The sequence below is a fragment of the Scyliorhinus torazame genome, chromosome 13, assembly GCF_047496885.1.
Source record: "Scyliorhinus torazame isolate Kashiwa2021f chromosome 13, sScyTor2.1, whole genome shotgun sequence".
In the NCBI taxonomy this organism is placed as follows: domain Eukaryota; kingdom Metazoa; phylum Chordata; class Chondrichthyes; order Carcharhiniformes; family Scyliorhinidae; genus Scyliorhinus; species Scyliorhinus torazame.
The window spans coordinates 228,874,857-228,896,407 of NC_092719.1; the positions used below are offsets into that span (position 1 = coordinate 228,874,857).

Genomic DNA, 21,551 nt, shown 5'->3' on the forward strand with positions numbered 1-21,551 from the left:
CACATCATTGGACTTGAGGTTGTTTTCGTTGGAGAGAAGAAGGTTAAGAGGAGACTTAATAGAGGCATACAAAATGATCAGGGGGTTGGATAGGGTGGACAGTGAGAGCCTTCTCCCGCGGATGGATATGGCTGGCACGAGGGGACATAACTTTAAACTGAGGGGTAATAGATATAGGACAGAGGTCAGAGGTAGGTTCTTTACGCAAAGAGTAGTGAGGCCGTGGAATGCCCTACCTGCTACAGTGGTGAACTCGCCAACATTGAGGGCATTTAAAAGTTTATTGGATAAACATATGGATGATAATGGCATAGCGTAGGTTGGATGGCTTTTGTTTCGGTGCAACATCGTGGGCCGAAGGGCCTGTACTGCGCTGTATTGTTCTATGTTCTATGTTCTATGACAGTGATAGGTATTCCATATCTTGCAAAAGTTTCTTTACTTGCTTTGATGGCAGATTTGTTTGTTAGATCAGGTAACTTCATGACCTCTGGATAATTCGAGTAATGGTTGATTATCAAAACATAATGACCATTGCAGTAAAATAGGTCTGTACCAACTTTGGCCCAAGGGGATGTTTCTAACGCATGTTGCTCTCGTTTCTCCTTGCATTGCGGAGGCTGAAGCTTCAGACATGTCTCACATCCAAGTACCATATCAGTGATGTCCCGATTAATACCTGGCCAGTATACTGTTCGTCTAGCCCTTCGCTTGCACTTTTCAATACTGAGGTGACCTTCATGAATTTGGTTGAGAATCATTGGTCGGAGAGTCAGTGGTATGACGATCCAGTCCAGTCGATCCATCCACGATTGTCAAATCTACTTGAACATTTCTAAATTGAGGACAATGCCCTTTCGGCCACCCATTGTTGATATGGTGTATGACGCATTGCAGCATTGCATCCTTCTTTGTCTCTTCTTGGACGAGGTTGATCTTTTCATCCGAGGCAGGAAGATTTTCTGCACACAGCTCTGCTTGAGATTCAACAGGCTGTATGAACTCAAAAGGTTCACTTTCTGAAGTGATAGAGCATGATAATGCATCTGTTATTATCAGGTCTTTTCCAGGTGTATAGATGAGGTTGAAGTCGTATCTGCTGAGTTTCATCAAAATTCTCTGGAGTCGCGGAGTATGTCGTTGAGATTTTTCTGTATTATATGCACCAGCGGTCTGTGATCCATTTCTACGGTGAAAGTGGGGAGTCCATAGACATAATCATGGAACTTCAATATGCTGGTGAGAAGTCCAAGTCACTCTTTTTCAATCTGAGCATATCGATGCTCTGTTGGTGTCATCGTTCTGGATGCATATGCCACAGGGACCCAAGACAAGCTACCATCTTGTTGCAACAGGGGCTGGTTTAGCACACTCGGGGCTGGTTTAGCACACTCGGCTAAACCCCTGGCTTTTAAAGCAGACCAAGGCAGGCCAGCAGCACGGTTCAATTCCCGTACCAGCTTCCCCGAAAAGGCGCCGGAATGTGGCGACTAGGGGCTTTTCACATTAACTTCATTGAAGCCTACTTGTGACAATAAGCGATTTTCATTTCATTTCAGTACTGCCCCTATTCCGTCCTGACTCGCATCAGTCAAAATTTTCATCTCTCTGGTCAGATCGAAAAGAAGAGGTGCAGCTGTTAGTTGTGCTTTTAAATCAAGTTATTCTTTTTGTCTGCAGCGCAGGTTCAATTCCCGTACCGGCCTCCCTGAACAGGCGTCGGAATGTGGCGACTAGGGGCTTTTACAGTAACTTCATTTGAAGCCTACTTGTGACAATAAGCGATTTTCATTTCATTTTCATGTTCTTCCTTTGTTTATGGCCATATGATAATGTCGTTGAGGTTGACACAAACACCTTCTATGCCCTCAGTCATCTGTTCCATAATGCGGTGGAAGATTTCAGATGCAGATTATTCTGAAAAGCATTTTGTTAAAGCAAAATCTGCCAAAAGGTGTGTTGAAGGTGCAGAGCTTTCTGCTTATGTCATCCAATTGCATTTTCCAGAAACCTTGCGATGCATCTAATTTGGTGAAGATGCGTGCATTAGCCATCTCACTCATGAACTCCTCTCATTTTGGAATGGGATAGTGTTCCCTCATGATGTTCTTGTTGAGATCCTTGGGGTCTATACATACCATAGATCACCTGAAGGTTTCTTCACGCAAACTATCGAACTGACCCAATCAGTCGGTTCAGTGACTCTTGAAATTATTCCTTGTTGTTGTAGCCTTTCTAATTCACGTGTTAATCTTTCTGTGAGTGGAGCAGGAATTCTCCTCAGAGGATAATTTAAGCGGCGATGTTACTTCAGTGGTGTTATCAAATTTCGCTTATGATTCCTATAAAGAAAGTGTTTTCCAGAGAGTGGACATCTGTGTCTGTTGAAAAATTCTGTTCAAAATCTTCTTCCTTAGATTCAACACTTTGTACATTAATCTATCTTGTATTGGGTTTTGCAGATTTAAATGCGAGTGATGATCTGCACTGAGCAGCAAAATGGTTTAATTTGTCACATTGTGAGCATTGTTTTCCTTTGGCAGGGCAATTTTTTTTGAAAGTGGGAGGTTCTACACCTTGAACACGTCATGACGTTGACATCATCACGCACGATACTTCTTCGCGCAGATCGGCTTTCGTCCGTCTCGCATCTTTTGACGAAGTGCACAGGTGCAGGGTTAGAATGCACGTGTACAAGATGGCTGCCATCCGAAACGTGCATCTGCCTCATCTGCAACACCGCCTTAACACACTCTACCTCGTGGTGAATGTTCGTACCCTTTTCACGGAGATAATACTCTTGGTTTCGATTTTTCGATTGCTGATGGACACAACACATTTCAATTTCGATTTCTAGAGTTAGATCCTTTTGCCCAAGTAATCTTTCTCTCAGTTTTTCATCATTTGTGCCAAAGACAATTTGGTCTCTTATCATGGAATCATTCAGTGCGGAGAAGTTACAGGATTGTGCTAGCAGTCTCAGATCAGTAACAAAGCAGTTAATCAATTCACCCTTGTTTTGCAATCTCTTGTTAAATATAAAATGCTCAAATCGAACATGGCTAGCTTTCTCTGTTGGGAGAAAATCAAGTTCGACTTGAGAGGGTCACGGTTAGGGTTCGCCCGGAGGTGGCAACCGTTCGTCGACTTCTTTGCGGAAAATTAATCGTCAGCAGAAGAGGTGGGGGTTAGTTTAGCTTAGAGTAGGGGGTTAATAAAGGTGGGACCTGTAAGGGAGGAAAGCAGGCTTTTGCACTATGTTTAACGATTCATGTACATTGTTTATTTTGTTGTTGTAAAACCAAAAATACCTTAATAAAATGTTTATTAAAAAAAAATAAAACACTCAAACGTTTCATTAGTTTGGATTATACGATGGTTCTCAAATTTTGCAAGAATTACATCAAATTTTGTTTTATCTTGATCTGCCGTGTACTGAAAAGAATTATAGATCTCAATGGCAGATGGACCCGCCATAGTTAATGGAAGAGCAATTTTACAAGCATCGGTAGCATTATTCAAATCGGAAGCCTCTAAATACATTTGGAATTGCTGTTTGAACAACAGTCAGTTTACATTTAGGTTAGGTCGAGGAGCTTGAGCTTTATCCATCGACCCTGGATTCGTCGAAGTTCTGCAGTCTCAGGTTGGTGCTTCGTAAGTTGAATAACTTCTTAGTTTTTTCTTTTTCTAATCTTACTCATTTACGCTAGCTAGTTTATGTAGCCAATCACCTGGTACTATGTTATATTATTCTTTGGTAATATATCGTTACTCTGCTTCGCAACCCAAAATGGTCTGATGGTGTGATTATAAATAAACAACCAATCTCTAACTTAAAGCAAAACTGCACCGCCTCAATTCAGCCAACTAATACTCAAAGCAGTGTGTATTGATGCACTGAGGCAACTCACAAGCATCCTTCTAAACCCACACCTTCTCTATCACCTCAAAGAACCAGCAAGAAGTCTTACAACAAAGTCCAACAGGTTTATTTGGAATCACTAGTTTATGGAACGCAGCTCCTTCATCAGGTGAATGAAGAGGTAGGTTACACAAACACAGCATATAAAGACAAAGCCAATGATGCAAGATGATTGCAAGATTCCATATAAACCTGTTGAGCTTTAACCTGGTGTTGTAAGACTTCTTACTGTGCCCACCGCAGTCCAACACCGGCATCTCCACATCAAAGAACCAGGGCAGCAGACTTGGAAACACTATCACCTGCAAGGGAGGTGACGTAGTGGTTTTGACATTGGACTTGCAATCCAGGTCCCAGGTTAATTCCATATGTGGTGAAGTTTGAAATCATTAAGAGTTTGGAAATAAAATGGGGTGGCACCGTGGTTAGCGCTGCTGCCTCACAGCTCCAGCATCCCAGGTTCAATTCCGGCCTCCGGTGACTGTCTGTGTGGAGTTTGCACGTTCTCCCCGTGTCTGCGTGGGTTTCCTCCGGGTGCCCCAGTTCCCTCCCACAGTCCAAAGATGTGCAGGTTAGGTGGAGTGGCCATGTTAATTTGCCCCTTAGTAGCCAATGTGTTAGATGGGGTTACTGGGATAGGGTGAGGGCGCGGTGCTAGGTAGGGTGCTCTTTCGGAGGGTTGGTGCAGATTCGATGGGCCAAATGGTACACTGTAGTAATGCTATGATTCTATGACTATGAAACCATTGTCGATTGTCATAAATACCCATTTGGTTCACTGGGGAAGGAAACCTGCAGTTTTCACCTGTTCAGTGACTCCAGATCTATAGCAATATAGTGAATGAAAAAATGAAAAATGAAAAATGAAAGTCGCTTATTGTCACAAGTTGGCTTCAAATGAAGTTACTGTGAAAAGCCCCTAGTCTCCACATTCCGGCGCCTGTTCGGGAAGGCTGGTACGGGAAGCTGGTAGTTGACTCTTAAATGCCCTCTGAAATGGCCTATAAAAAGCCACTCGGTTCAATTAGGGAAACATAGAAACTAGAGGCAGGAGTTGGCCATTTAGCCCTTCGAGCCTGCTCCACCATTCAATATAGATAGATCGATAGATAGAATTTACAGTGCAGGAGGCCATTTGGCCCATCGAGTCTGCACCGGCTCTTGGAAAGAGCACCCTACCCAAGGTCCACACCTCCACCCTATCCCCATAACCCAGTAACCCCACCCACCACTAAGTGCAATTTTGGACACTAAGGGCAATTTATCATGGCCAATCCATCTAACCCGCACATCTTTGGACTGTGGGAGGAAACCGGAGCACCCGGAGGAAACCCACGCACACACGGGGAGAATATGCAGACTCCGCACAGACAGTGACCCAAGCCGGGATTCGAACACGGGGCCCTGGAGTTGTGAAGCAATTGTGCTATCCACAATGCTACCGTGCTGCCCAAATATGGGCAGCCATATGATCATGGCTGATCTTGTAACTCAATAGCCTGTTCCCACTTTCCCCCCATATCCTTTGATCCCTTTAGCTCTCTCTTGAAATCATACAGGTTTTGGCCTCAACTGCTCCCTGTGGCAGTGAATTCCGCAGCCTTACTGTTCTCTGGGTGAAGAAATTTCTCCTCATCTCAGTCCTAAATGGTTTACCCCATATCCTTAGACTGAGCACCCCATTTCTGGACTCCCCTGCCACTGGAAACATCCCTCCTGCATTTACCCTGTCAAGTCATGTCAGAATTGTCTAGGTTTCTAGACGGCCATGAGGTTTGCTCGTGTCACTGGGGAGGATTTAAACTAGTGTGGAGGGAAGCAGAGCAGGTGGTTAGAAGGTGAAACAACTGTGGGAGAGCTAGAGAATAGGGCCAGTAAGACTCAGAGGAAGAGCAGGCAGGGAGACGTTGCTGAACACAGCGGGACTGGTGGTCTGAAGTGCATTTGTTTCAATGCGAGAAGTATTGTTAAGGCAGATGAACTTAAGAGTTTGGAACTATGATGTTGTTGCCATTACAGATACGTGGTTGAAAGAAGGACAGGAATTGGCAGCTAAACGTTCCAGGAATTAGATGCTTCAGGCGGGATAGAGGGGGATGTAAAAGGGGTGGGGGAGTTTCACAACTGGTTAAAGAGAATATCACAGCTGTACTGCGGGAGGACACCTGGGAGAGCTCATATAGCGAGGCAAAATGGGTAGAGCTCAGGAATAGGAAGGGTGCAATCAGTGTTGGGGGTTTAATATAACTTCAGAGAGTCGTGAACACAGCCCAGTCCATCTCACAAACCCACCTCCCATCCATTAACTCCATCTGCAACTCCCGCTGCCTTGGGAAAGCGGGCAGCATAATCAAAGACCCCTCCCACCCGGCTTACTCACTCTTCCAACTTCTTCCATCGGGCAGGAGATACAAAAGTCTGAGAACACGCACGAACAGACTCAAAACAGCTTCTTCCCCACTGGTACCAGACTCCTAAACGACTGATTTGATGGGGGGATTTGTTAGTGCTCTTTGTGGGGGGTTAAACTAATGCAGCAGGGGCATAGGAACCTGGATTGTAGTTTTAGGGTCCGGGAGATTGAGAGTATAAAGGTCAGGAGCTCAGATTTGACTTCGCAGGAGGGGGCCAGTGTTCAGGTAGGTGGTTTGAAGTGTGTCTACTTCAATGCCAGGAGTATACGAAATAAGGTAGGGGAACTGGCAGCATGGGTTGGTACCTGGGACTTCGATGTTGTGGCCATTTCGGAGACATGAATAGAGCAGGGACAGGAATGGTTGTTGCAGGTTCCGGGGTTTTGGTGTTTTAGTAAGCTCAGAGAAGAAGGCAAAAGAGGGGGAGGTGTGGCGCTGCTAGTCAAGAACAGTATTACGGTGGCGGAGAGGATGCTAGATGGGGACTCTTCTTCCGAGGTAGTATGGGCTGAGGTTAGAAACAGGAAAGGAGAGGTCACCCTGTTGGGAGTTTTCTATAGGCCTCCAAATAGTTCTAGGGATGTAGAGGAAAGGATGGTGAAGATGATTCTGGATAAGAGCGAAAGTAACAGGGTAGTTATTATGGGAGACTTTAACTTTCCAAATATTGACTGGAAAAGATATAGTTCGAGTACATTAGATGGGTTGTTTTTTGTACAATGTGTGCAGGAGGGTTTCCTGAAACAATATGTTGACAGGCCAATAAGAGGCGAGGCCACATTGGATTTGGTTTTGGGTAATGAACCAGGCCAGGTGTTAGATTTGGAGGTAGGTGAGCACTTTGGGGACAGTGACCACAATTCGGTGACGTTTACGTTAGTGATGGAAAGGGATAAGTATACCCCGCAGGGCAAGAGCTATAGCTGGGGGAAGGGCAATTATGATGCCATTAGACATGACTTGGGAGGGGTAGGTTGGAGAAGTAGGCTGCAAGTGTTGGGCACACTGGATATGTGGAGCTTGTTCAAGGAACAGCTACTGCGTGTTCTTGATAAGTATGTACCGGTCAGGCAGGGAGGAAGGTGTCGAGCGAGGGAACCGTGGTTTACCAAAGAAGTGGAATCTTTTGTTAAGAGGAAGAAGGAGGCCTATGTGAAGATGAGGTGTGAAGTTTCAGTTGGGGCGCTTGATAGTTACAAGATAGCGAGGAAGGATCTAAAGAGAGAGCTAATCCGAGCAAGGAGGGGACATGAGAAGTATCTGGCAGGTAGGATCAAGGAAAACCCAAAAGCTTTCTATAGGTATGTCAGGAATAAGCGAATGACTAGGGTAAGAGTAGGGCCAGTCAAGGACAGGGATGGGAAGTTGTGTGTGGAGTCTGAAGAGATAGGCGAGATACTAAATGAATATTTTTCGTCAGTATTCACTCAGGAAAAAGAGAATGTTGTGGAGGAGAATGCTGAGCCCCAGGCTAATAGAATAGATGGCATTGAGGTACGTAGGGAAGAGGTGTTGGCAATTCTGGACAGGCTGAAAATAGATAAGTCCCCGGGGCCCGATGGGATTTATCCTAGGATTCTCTGGGAAGCCAGGGAAGAAATTGCTGGACCTTTGGCTTTGATTTTTATGTCATCATTGGCTACAGGAATAGTGCCAGAGGACTGGAGGATAGCAAATGTGGTTCCTTTGTTCAAGAAGGGGACTAGAGACAACCCCGGCAACTATAGACCGGTGAGCCTCACGTCTGTTGTGGGTAAAGACTTGGAGGGGATTATAAGAGACAAGATTTCTAATCATCTAGATAGGAATAATATGATTAGGGATAGTCAGCATGGCTTTGTGAAGGGTAGGTCATGCCTCACAAACCTTATCGAGTTCTTTGAGAAGGTGACTGAACAGGTAGACGAGGGTAGAGCAGTTGATGTGGTGTATATGGATTTCAGTAAAGCGTTTGATAAGGTTCCCCACGGTAGGCTATTGCAGAAAATAGGGAGGCTGGGGATTGAGGGTGATTTAGAGATGTGGATCAGAAATTGGCTAGCTGAAAGAAGACAGAGGGTGGTGGTTGATGGGAAATGTTCAGAATGGAGTTCAGTTACAAGTGGCGTACCACAAGGATCTGCTCTGGGGTCGTTGCTGTTTGTCATTTTTATAAATGACCTAGAGGAGGGAGCAGAAGGGTGGGTGAGTAAATTTGCAGACAACACTAAAGTCGGTGGTGTTGTCGACAGTGCGGAAGGATGTTGCAGGTTACAGAGGGACATAGATAAGCTGCAGAGCTGGGCTGAGAGGTGGCAAATGGAGTTTAATGTAGAGAAGTGTGAGGTGATTCACTTTGGAAGGAATAACAGGAATGCGGAATATTTGGCTAATGGTAAAATTCTTGGAAGTGTGGATGAGTAGAGGGATCTCGGTGTCCATGTACATAGATCCCTGAAAGTTGCCACCCAGGTTGATAGGGTTGTGAAGAAGGCCTATGGAGTATTGGCCTTTATTGGTAGAGGGATTGAGTTCCGGAGTCATGAGGTCATGTTGCAGCTGTACAAAACTCTGGTACGGCCGCATTTGGAGTATTGCGTACAGTTCTGGTCACCTCATTATAGGAAGCTTTGGAACGGGTGCAGAGGAGATTTACCAGGATGTTGCCTGGTATGGAGGGAAAATCTTATGAGGAAAGGCTGATGGACTTGAGGTTGTTTTCGTTAGAGAGAAGAAGGTTAAGAGGAGACTTAATAGAGGCATACAAAATGATCAGGGGGTTAGATAGGGTGGACAGTGAGAGCCTTCTCCCGCAGATGGAAATGGCTAGCACGAGGGGACATAGCCTTAAACTGAGAGGTAATAGATATAGGACAGAGGTCAGAGGTAGGTTCTTTACGCAAAGAGTGGTGAGGCCGTGGAATGCCCTACCTGCAACAGTAGTGAACTCGCCAACATTGAGGGCATTTAAAAGTTTATTGGATAAGCATATGGATGATAATGGTATAGTGTAGGTTAGATGGCTTTTGTTTTTTTGACTTCCCATGTCGGTGCAACATCGTGGGCCGAAGGGCCTGTACTGCACTGTATCGTTCTATGTTCTATGTAGATATGCAGACCAATTTTGGAAAGGTGTAAAAGCAAAGGGTTGTTGTGATGGGTGATTTTAACTTTCCCTATATTGACTGGGTCTCACTAAGTGTTGGGGTGTGGCTGGGGCAGAGTTTGTAAGGAGGGCTCCTTGAAACAAGATGTAGATAGTCCAACTAAGGAAGGGGCTGTACTGGACCTGGTATTGGGGAATAAGCCCGGCCAGGTGGTCGAAGTTTCAGTAAGGAAGCATTTTGGAAATAGTGACCATAATTTAGTAAGTTTTAAGGTACTTATGGATTAGGATAAGAGTATTCCTCGGGTGAAGGTGCTAAATTGGGGGAAGTCTAATTATAACAATATTGGACAGGAACTGAAGAATTTAGATTGGGGGAGGCTGTTTGAGGGTAAATCAATATTTGACATGTCGGAGTTTTTTTAAAACGTCAGTTTATAAGAATTCAGGCCCGGCATGTTCCAGTGACAATGAAGGGTAAGTATGGCAAGTTTCGGGAACTTTGGATAACAAGGCATATTGTGAGCCTATTCAAAAAGAAAATTGAAGCATTCATAAGGGCTGGGAACAGACAAAGTCCTTGAGGAATATAAAGTAAGTAGGAAGGAACTTAAGCAAGGAGTCAAGAAGTCAGGAGGACTAAAAGGCGTCACAAAAGAACCTTGGCAAACAGGATTAAAGAAAACCCGAAGGCTTTTTATACGAATATAAAGAGCAAGAGGCTAGCCAGGGAAAGGGTTGGCCCACTCAAGGACCAGGGAGGGATTCTATCTGTGGAGCCATAGGAAATGAACAAGGTACTAAATGAGTACTTTACATCAGTATTCACCAAAGAGAAGGACTTGGTGGATGATGAGTCTGGGTCATGTCGATATCAAAAAGAGGTGTTGGGCATCTTGAAAACATTCAGGTCAATAAGTCCCCAGGGCCTGATGGGATCTACTAAGGGAGGCAGGGGAGGAAATTGTTAGGGCTTTGACCAAAATCTTTGTGTCCTCACTGGCTCAGGTGAAGTCCCAGAGGTTTGGAGAATAGTCAATGTTGTTCCTTTGTATAAGAACTGTAGCAAGGATAATCCAGGAAATTACAGGCCGGTGAGCATTATGTCAGTGGTACAGAAATTATTTGAGGATTTGTCGAGACCGGATTTACTCCCATTTGGAAACAAATGGACTTATTAGCGAGAGGCAGCATGGTTTTGTGAAGGGGAGGTTGTGTCTCACGAACTTGATCTAGTTTTTTGAGGAAGAGCTGAAGATGATTGATGAGGGTAGGGCAGTAGATGTTGTCTGCATGAACTTCAGTAAAGCCGTTAACAAGGTCCCTCATAGCAGACTGGTGCAAAAGGTGAAGTCACACAGGATCAGAAGTGAGCTGGCAAGATGGATACAGAACTGGCTCGGTCATAGAAGACAGAGGGTAGCAATGGAAGGGTGCTTTTCTGAATGGAGGGTTGTGACTAGTGATGTTCCGCAGGAATCAGTGCTGTGACCGTTGCTGTTTATAATATATATAAATGATTTGAAGCAATATGTAACTGGTCTGATGAGTACGTTTGCGGACGACACAAAGATTGGTGGAATAGTGGATAGCTATGAGGACTGTCAGAGGATACAACAGGATATAGATCGGTTGGAGATTTGGGCAGAGAAATGGCAGATGGAGTTTAATCCGGACAAATGTAAGTTAATGCATTTTGGGAGGTCTACTACATGTGGGAAGTATACAGTAAATGGCAGAACCCTTCGGCGTATTGACAGTCAGAGAGATCTGAGTGTACAGGTCCGCAGGTCACTGGTACTGGCAACGCAGGTGGAGACGGTAGTCAAGAAGGCATACGGCATGCTTGCCTTCATCAGTCAGGAAATTCAGTATAAAAATTGACAAGTCATGCTGCAACTGTACAGAACCTTAGTTAGGCTACACTTTGAATGCTGCATATAATTCTGGTTGCCACACTACCAGAAGAATGTGCAGGCTTTGGAGAGGGTACAGAAGAGGTTTACCAGGGTGTTGCCTGGTCTGGAGGGTATTAGAACATAAGAACTAGGAGCAGGAGTAGGCCATCTGGCCCCTCGAGCCTGCTCCACCATTCAATGAGGTCATGGCTGATCTTTTGTGGACTCTCCGGCCCGAACACCATAACCCTTAATCCCTTTATTCTTCAAAAAACGATCTATCTTTATCTTAAAAACATTTAATGAAGGAGCCTCTACTGCTTCACTGGGCAAGGAATTCCATAGATTCACAACCCTTTGGGTGAAGAAGTTCCTCCTAAACTCAGTCCTAAATCTACTTCCCCTTATTTTGAGGCTATGCCCCCTAGTTCTGCTTTTACCCGCCAGTGGAAACAACCTGCCCGCATCTATCCTATCTATTCCCTTCATAATCTTATATGTTTCTATAAGATCCCCCCTCATCCTTCTAAATTCCAACGAGTACAGTCCCAGTCTACTCAACCTCTCCTCGTAATCCAACCCCTTCAGCTCTGGGATTAACCTAGTGAATCTCCTCTGCACACCCTCCAGTGCCAGTACGTCCTTTCTCAAGTAAGGAGACCAAAACTGAACACAATACTCCAGGTGTGGCCTCACTAACACCTTATACAATTGCAGCAGAACCTCCCTAGTCTTAAACTCCATCCCTCTAGCAATGAAGGACAAAATTCCATTTGCCTTCTTAATCACCTGTGCACCTGTAAACCAACTTTTTGCGACTCATGCACTAGCACACCCAGGTCTCTCTACACAGCAGCATGTTTTAATATTTTATCATTTAAATAATAATCCCTTTTGCTGTTATTCTTACCAAAATGGATAACCTCACATTTGTCAACATTGTATTCCATCTGCCAGACCCTAGCCCATTCACTTAGCCTATCCAAATCCCTCTGCAGACTTCCAGTATCCTCTGCACTTTTTGCTTTACCACTCATCTTAGTGTCGTCTGCAAACTTGGACACATTGCCCTTGGTCCCCAACTCCAAATCATCTATGTAAATTGTGAACAGTTGTGGGCCCAACACTGATCCCTGAGGGACACCACTAGCTACTGATTGCCAACCAGAGAAATACCCATTAATCCCCACTCTTTGCTTTCTATTAAATAACCAATCCTCTATCCATGCTACTACTTTCCCCTTAATGCCATGCATCTTTATCTTTTGCAACAACCTTTTGTGTGGCACCTTGTCAAAGGCTTTCTGGAAATCCAGATATACCACATCCATTGGCTCCCCGTTATCTACCGCACTGTTCATGTCCTCAAAAAATTCCACTAAATCAGTTAGGCACGACCTGCCCTTTATGAACCCATGCTGCGTCAGCCCAATGGGACAATTTCCATCCAGCTTTGAGGAGAAGTTGGATAAACTCGGATTGTCTTTTGATTGGACGATGGAGGTTGAGGGGCGACCTGACAGAAGTTTACAAAATTATGTGTGACATGGACAGAGTGGATAGTCAGAAGCTTTTTCCCCAGGGTGCAAGAGTCAATTACTCGGGGACATAGGTTTAAGGTGCAAGGGGCAAAGTTTAGAGGAGATGTGTGAGGCAAGTTTTTTTTACACAAGAGGGTGGTGAGTTCCTGGGACTCACTGCCAGGGGAGGTGGTGGAAGCAGGGACGATAGTGACAAATACATGAGTAGGATGGGAATAGAGGGATAGGGACTTCGGAAGTGCAGAAGGTTTTGGTTTCGACAAGCAACATGATCGGCGCAGACTTGGAGGGCCGAAGGGCCTGTTCCTGTACTGTACTATTCTTTGTTCTTTGAGACCCTCCTTTATTCTTTCTAACTCTAGCAAATATAATCCTTCACTGCACTCCTCCAAAAGCAAGATCATCCTTCCTCAGATAAGGAGACCAAAACTACACACAATATTCCAAGTGTGGCCTCACCAATGCCCTGTGTAAGTATGGCATGAAATCCCTGGTCCTTTACTTCGAATCCTCTCACAATAAAGGCCAACATACCATTTGCCTTCTTTACTGCCTGCTGCACCTGCGCGCTTATCTTCAGCGACTGGTGAACGAGGCTCACTCCTCTGCCCTATTCCTGTCACCCAGTCAAAGTTACCCATCTCCGGACACTGAGGGGCAATTTAGCATGGCCAATCCACCTAACCTGCACATCTGTGGGAGGAAACCGGAGCACCCGGAGGAAACCCACGCACACACGGGGAGAACGTGTCAACTTCACACAGTCACCTGAGGTGGGAATCGAACATAGGTCCCTGGTTCTGTGAAGCAACAGTGCTAACCACTAATTTATAGCGATTCAGATAATAATCTGCCTTCCACTTTTTGCTAGCAAAGTGGATAACCTCATACTTATCCACATTATACTGCATCTGCCATGCATTTTCCTACTGACTCAGCTTCTTCAAATCATACTTAAGGATCTCTTCATCCTCCTCACAGCTCATCCTCCCACCCAACTTTGTGTCTTCTGCAAATTTGGAGATATTACATTTCATTCCCTCCTCGAAATCATTGATATATATTGTAAATAGCTGGGGTCCCAGCACCGATCATTGAAGTATCCCACAAGTCACTGCCTGCCATTCAGAAAAAGACCCATTTATTCCTACCCTTTGTTTCCTGTCTGCTAACCGGTTTTCTATCCATCTCAAAATACACTATTCCCAATCTAATGAGCTTTAATTTTACACAGTAATCTCTTATGTAGGGCTTTATCGAAAGCGTTCTGAAAGTCCAAATAAATCACATCCACTGGCTCCCTCTCATCAACTCTACTAGTCACATCTCAAAGAATTCCAGTTGATTTGTCAAGCATTATTTCCAGAATTTCCGGCAGGGGCCATGGAGTGAGCGGGTGCCCATTTGCTAGCTCCCGCTCAAGGTGGATGTTTTCAGTCTTTTCCCCGTCTGAGGGGTGGATGTTTGGATGGAAAGAGGTGTAAGAGTGCTAGGAGAAAGTGTAACTCCTCTGGTGTGGCTGGTGGGTGGATCCACACAACTCGAGTGGGTCAAGATGAAGGGGGCTGGTAGTGCAGGAGAATCTTCATGCGCCACAGGTCAAGGTGGCGGAGGGAAAAGGGCCTGTCCTGCCCGTCCAGTTTGCAACAGAGCAACAGGTGGACTTCTTAAATGAGAAGTTCAGCCAGCAGAGAAGGGAACCCTGGAGGATCTAGCCAAGGTGGTAGAGCTGCTCAAAGCAGGGACTGACCCAGTGGAGCAGAGCTGGAGTCCCAGGGCCAGGCGATCCCGAAAGTGGAGGTGGCGGAGAACGAGGAACAGCTCGCCTCATTGGTGGCCGAGATGGGAGTGATGAAGGAGACCCAAAAGAGGCTGAAGGAGAAGGTGGAGGATCTGGAGAACTGCTCCAGAAGGCAAAATGTGCAGATCGTGGGGGTGCCTGAAGTAATGGAAGGAGCAGAGGCCGGCACGTATGTGGCAAGATTCCAGAAAAGCTAATGGTGGATGGGGCCTTTGATCTGCCTCTGGAGGTTGACCGAGCGCCCAGGACGCTGATGTGGAGACCCCAGGCGGGCGAGCCACCAAGGGCAGTGGTCGTGCGGCTGCACCGATTCTTGGACAAAGAGAAGATTCTTCGGTGGGCGAGGCAAACGACAAGTGCACTTGGGAAGGGAACACGCTGCAGGTGTACCAGGACCTGGGAGCAGAACTGGAGGCCTGTGTTTAACTGGGTCAAGGCTGCCCTCTTCTAGAAGGGGATGAAGTTTGAAGTGCTGTACCCGACCCGCCTCTGGATGACTTTCCAGAATCGTGAATACTATTTTGGTACGCCAGAGGAGGGATTGGAGTCTCTGAGAGACAGTGGACTGGCAGAAGGAGGACACTGAACTTAGGAGGTGTTTCTTTTTGGTGGTGATTGGAGACCTTTTCCTCTTTTGAAATGTTTTGTTGGGCTTAGTGGCGGGGTGCTTGGGGAGCATCAAGGGCGAGTGCACCTTTTTTCGGTTTGCTTCTGTCAGAACACTATTCACGACGCCCTATGCTGCTCTTGCTCATGTATTTGCTTTGTTTGGCCCCTTGTTCCGCACTGTAACCAATCACTGTTTGCCGATGTGCCATCTGTCAATGTACTCTGTCGATTATTCTTTTTTGTCCACTATGTACGTACTGTGTACGTTCCCTTGGCCGCAGGAAAATACTTTTCACTGTACTTCACTACATGTGACAATAAATCAAATCATAAAAATCAAAAATCAAAATCTTGCAGGAGTGTGGACGGGGGAGGGGATTCGGGTGGGTAGGAGGTTTGGAGGCCATGGGCTATGCTAGCTGGGCGGGCTAGTTAACGGGAGCACAGTGGGGGGTGTTCAAGTGGTTGCTGCAGGAGAGGAGGGTGGGGTTTTTGTTTTGTTTGGGGGGGGTGCTGACAAGGGAGCAGTTGGTGTGGCGCCGCTGGAAACGGAATGATGACAGTGGACATCCGAGGGTGGGCCTGGGGGGTCACGTGACACCCAGAAAGGGATATAGTCGATCGGCAGTGGCGAAGGAGTTTATGGAGTGTATTGGGGGGAGGGGGGGTGGACCCGTGGAGCTTTGGGAGGCCGAGGGCAAAGGATTTTCGTATTTTTCCCATGAGCACAGAGTTTACTCCCGGATTGACTTTTTTGTGGTGGACAAGGCATTGTTGGCGCGGGTGGTGGACTCGCCGTATTCGGCGATTGTGGTCTCAGACCAGTGCCCGCAGTGGAGGTTGGATGTGGAGCTGTTGGCGATGAGGTGGTGTGTGAGTGGGTGAGGACCACCATCCGGGGGCATGTGGAGCTGTGGGATGCGCTCAAGGTGGTGGTTCAGGGGGAGTATATTTTGATTCGGGTACACAGGGAAAAGGCAGAACGGGCAGAGGTGGCCAGGTTGCTGAAAGAGATTCTGAGGATCGACAGGAGGTATTCGGAGGCCCCGGAGGCAGAGCTATTGAGGGAGAGGCAGAGGCTCTAGATGGAGTTTGGATTGGTACCCATGGGGAAGGCGGTAGAACAGTTGCAGAGGGTGAGGGGGGCAATATATGAAGATGGGGGAAGGCGAGCAGGATGTTGTCCCACCAGCTTAGGAAACAGGAGGCGGCGAGGGAGAATGGTAGATTGAAAGAGGGGGCGGGAGGGGTGGTGCTGGACCCAGTGAGGGTGAATGGGTTGTTTGAAGAATTTTATAGGAGGTTATACGAGTCGGAGCTGTGGGGGGGGGGGGGGGGGGGGGGGTGGCGGTTCCTGGGTGGGTTGGAGTTTCCTAGGGTGGCCGAGGAGTTGCTGCAAGGTTTGGTGGACCCTGGTGGGATGAAGGAGGTGATGGTGCGCATGGAGGAGATGCAGGCAGGGAAGGCCCCGGGTCCGGATGGGTTTCCGCTGGAGTTTTACAAAAGGTTTGGGGCCATTGCTGGTGAGGGCATATAATGAGGCTAGGGAGAGGGGGGCACTCCCCCCTCCACTATCGTAGGTACCCATCTGTCTGATACTGAAAAAAGATAAGGACCCGGAACAATGTAGGTGGTACAGTCCGATATCATTGCTGAATGTGGATGCTAAGTTGTTGGCGAAGGAGTTGGCTTTGCGAATTGAGGACTGTGTCCTGGGGGCGATACATGAGGACCAAACGGGGTTTGTGAAAGGGAGACAGTTGTTGGCAAATGTGAGGAGGCTGCTTAATGTGATTACGATGCCCCCGGAAGGGCAGGAAGTGACGGTGGTAGTGGCGATGGACGCGGAGAAGGCTTTCGACCGGTGGAGTGGGAGTATCTGTAGGAGGTGTTGGGACGGATTGGGTTTGGACAGGGGTTTGTGGACTGGGTCCTGTTGCTGTATAGGGCGCCGGTTGCAAGTGTGGACTAGGAGGGAGCCCTGACGGGAGATGTTAAACAGAAGTGGGAGGAGGAGCTGTGTGTGGGGGAGGGGTGGAGGCCAGGACGTGGGAGGAGGATCTGCGGGGGGCGAAAGCGTCCTCGTCGTGTACAAGGCTCAGTCTTATCCAGTTTAAAGTAGTCCAGAGGGGGCACATGACGGTGGTCAGGATGAGTATGTTCTTTGAGGGGTTGAGGCTAGGTGTGGGCGGCACACGGGGAGGCCTGCGAACCATGTCCACATGTTTTGGGCACGTCTGAAACTGAAGCAGGGCGTTGCAGACGTAATGGGGGTGAAGGTGGCCTGGAGTCCAGAGGTAGCGTAAGACCCGGGAGTCCAGGGGGTGAGAGAGGCCCATGTCTTGGCCTTTGCCTCCTTGATAGCCCGGAGACAGGTTTTGCTTGGGTGGAGGGATTCGGAGCTGCGAAAGCGGAGATGTGGGTGAGTGACCTGCCGGAATTCCTGAGTTTGGAGAGGATCAAGTTTGGCTTGAGGGGGTCGGTCACCGGAGATGGAAGCCATTCATTGACTACTTTAAGGAGCACTAGCTTTCAGAGCGCTGCTCCTTCCTCAGGTGAAATGTTTTTACTTTAAGGAGGATTGAGGTGTCAGCAGAGGGGAAGAGTGAGGGATGGATAAGGGGGTTAAAATGGGGAAGGCAGGATGGGAAGAGGGGGAGGGCAGGGGGCAGGGGTCGGGTTGTTGTTATTTATCATGTTGTACAATTTTATTTCTGCTCTTATTTGTTTTTATAAATACCTGAATAAAATATATTTTTTTAAAGATTTCCCTTTCATAAATCAACGTGAACTCTGTCCGATCCTGCCACTGTTTTCCAAGTGCTCTGCTATGAAATCTTTTAGAATGGACGCCAGCATTTTCCTCACTACCGACGAAAATTCCTTTACCTCCCTTTTTAAATAGTGAGGTTACATTAGCTACCCTCCAATCTGGAGGAACTGTTGGGAGTTTCAGTAGACCTTGGAAGATGACCACCAACGTATCCACTATTTCTAGGGCCACTTTCTTGGGTACTCTGGGGTGTAGATTATCAGGCCTTGGGATTTATCAGCCTTCAGTCCCATCAATTTCCCCAACACCATTTTTCTACCAATACTGATATCCTTCAGTTCTTCCCTCTCACTAAACCATGTTCCCCAACATATCTGGTATTATTTGTGTCCTCCTTTGTGAAGACAGAACCAAAGTATGTACTTAGGTGGTCAGCCATTTCTTTGTTCCCCATTATACATTCTCCTGTTTCTGACTGTAAGGGACCTACATCTGCGTACACCAATCTTTTTTCTTCACAAACCTATAGAAACGATTAGTTTTTATGTTCCCCACCAGCTTTCTCTCGTACTCTTAATCAATCCCTTTGGTCCTCCTTTGCTGAATTTTAAACTGCTCCCAATCCGCAGGTCTGTTGGCTTTCCTGGCCAATCTGTACACCTCTTCCTTGGATCTAATACTCTCTCTAATTTCCTTTGTAAGTCGTGGTTTGGCCAACTTTCCCATTTTACTTTTGCGCCAGTCAGGAATAAACAATTGTTGTAGTTCACCCATGCGCTGTTTCAATGTTTACCATTGTCTATCCACTGTCATCCCTTTAAGTAACATTGCCCAATCTATCATAGCCAACTTGCACCTCATACCATCGCAGCTTCCTTTATTAAGATTCACGACTTAGTCTCAATCAACTGTGCCGTCCTCCATCTTGATCAAAAATTCTATATTATGGCCGCTCATCTCACTCAAGGGTCTCACACAACTAGATTGCCAATTATCCCTTTCTCATTACCCAGTACCCAGTCTAGGATGGCCTGTTCTCTGGTTGGTTCTTCAATGTATTGATCCAAAAATCATTCTGTAAACACTCCAGGAATTCCTGCTCTACTGTATTGTGGAAATTTCATTTGCCCAATCTATATGCAGATTAAAATCATCCACAATTACAGATGTTCCTTTATTGCACGCGTCTCTAATTTCCTGTTTAATGCCATTCCCAACATCAGTACTCCAGTTTGGGGGTCTAAAAACTGATGTTTTTTGCTCTTTGGTGTTCTACCCACACAAATTCCATATCGTCAGAACTGATACCTTTCCTCAATATTGTGTTCATTTCCTCTTTAATCAGAGATGCAACTCTGCCACTATATCATTTTTGTCTGTCCTGAGCAATAACAGCTGGCCCAGCCAACAGTGCTCATAGCCCGTGAATGAATAATTTAAAAAATTACAAGTTCCCTTTCAAGCCACACATCATCCCGACTTGGAACTACATCCCATTTCTTCACTATCGCTAGGTGAAAATCCTGGCACTCTTTTCCGAACAGCTTTGTGGGTGTACCTACACCACATGGACTGCAGTGGTTCATAAAGTCAATTCACTACCACCTTCTCAAGGGCAATTAGGGATGGGCGATGCCAGTGACACCCACATCCCATGAAAGAATAAAAAAGGTTGGAGAAATTTGGGTATTCCTCTTTTGAGTAAGGAGATTTGATAGAGGTGTACAATATTATTACAGGTAGACAAAGATAAGCTATCCCTATTAGCTAATGGTACTTGGTCCTTGGAAAACAGATTTAAGGTTTTGGCTAAAGTTTGGGTGGGTGAGATTGGAGGAATAACTACTTTTAAAGCACTGCCTACAAGAGCAATGAAAATGTTCAAATTTTGTTTGATTTACACCTTGTCAAGCACCTTGGCATGTCATGTGCGCTGTACAAGTGACAGTAAGTGACAATGATCAATGACAATCAGTGAATGACAAAGTGAAAGTGAACTATGGGCAGTGGTGACAGGCAAGCTTTGAGCAGCAGCAAGTGACAATTAGCAGTGAGCGATGGTTAGTGAAAAGTGCTCCGGTTCCTACTCGAAACAAAGGTCACCATCTGTATTCATGAATTTTAAAACTCATGGTAGATTAAAATGAGCAGAGCCTATGAACACATTTAAACCGAAAACATGAAAAATTGAGATTTAAGACTTTTGAAAATGTTAACACTGCAAACATGACAGATAAGTAATGTGCAAATGACATGACTCACAGTGAGCACGGATCCTCTTCAGTCAGGTCAGACAAATAGACATTGGCAAAGTGAATAAAGAGCATCCCAATTGCTTGCTTGGAAGTATCCAAGAACCTGTAAAAGCAACAAGTTCAATTATTATTTCTGAAACCACAAAGTGGCTATGACTCATCTTTCATTACTTCACCCCACAGTATAAATATCTCCCACTTTTAGCTTTGACAAAGCGTCATCTGGACTCGAAACGTTAGCTCTTTTCTCTCCCTACAGATGCTGCCAGACTGGAGATTTTCCAGCATTTTCGCTTTTGGTTTCAAATTCCAGCATCCGCAGTCATTTGCTTTTATGCTTATTATTTGTGAAATATCGATTAACACTTGGAAAATAGACTGAGGGTCAATGTAATTAAAAACAGTGAAGCAGAATCACCAGCCCACCAAGGACCTGAAATCTGTGCAGTGACTCGGAGATCTTCAGTAACTGCAAAAGTTCAGAATTCTTACAAGACAAAGAACATAAATCTAGGAATTTGCTCAGCGAGGGGTGAGGTGTTGTTCTGCAGTGGTCCAAGAGAGGGAAGCAGAGACAGCAAGACCTGAGAGCTAACACCTGAAGGCAATAATTAGGTGCAAATGTATGTAACTGGTGAGCTTTAAGGACCCCCCCCCCCCTAAAGTAGTCTCAACCGTTACTGCAATCTTAAATGTATTAAATTTATAGTATTAACAAGTTAATCTTCATAAAAGACTACAGATAATTGTCAAGTGATGATCTAAACTTGAAACAAATTAGTTAAATAAAAACAAAATAAAGATGGCAGCGCAGATGATGTGTTACATCTGCAGTATTTGGACAATGTTGAATGTGTGTGTGATCCAAAGCAAAACTTGAGATTTGAAAGGAGTGGGAGAGAACCCATCTGGAGTGAGGCACAGTGAACGCATCTGGAGTGAGGCACAGTGAACGCATCTGGAGTGAGGCACAGTGAACGCATCTGGAGTGAGGCACAGTGAACGCATCTGGAGTGAGGCACAGTGAACGCATCTGGAGTGAGGCACAGTGAACGCATCTGGAGTGAGGCACAGTGAACGCATCTGGAGTGAGGCACAGTGAACGCATCTGGAATGAGGCACAGTGAACGCATCTGGAGTGAGGCACAGTGAACGCATCTGGAGTGAGGCACAGTGAACACATCTGGAATGAGGCACAGTGAACGCATCTGGAGTGAGGCACAGTGAACGCATCTGGAGTGAGGCACAGT

At 46.0% G+C, this 21,551-nt stretch overlaps 1 protein-coding gene across 2 annotated transcripts in view; it reads right to left on the reverse strand.

Moving 5' to 3' along the window:
- Positions 1–21,551, reverse strand: part of stimate (STIM activating enhance) — a 258,679-nt gene that overhangs the window by 192,593 nt on the left and 44,535 nt on the right. For both annotated transcript variants that reach the window (XM_072473154.1, XM_072473155.1), the window contains exon 3: positions 20,309–20,404. In XM_072473154.1, the coding sequence (XP_072329255.1) occupies positions 20,309–20,404 (96 nt within the window). The remainder of the gene's footprint in view (positions 1–20,308; positions 20,405–21,551) is intronic.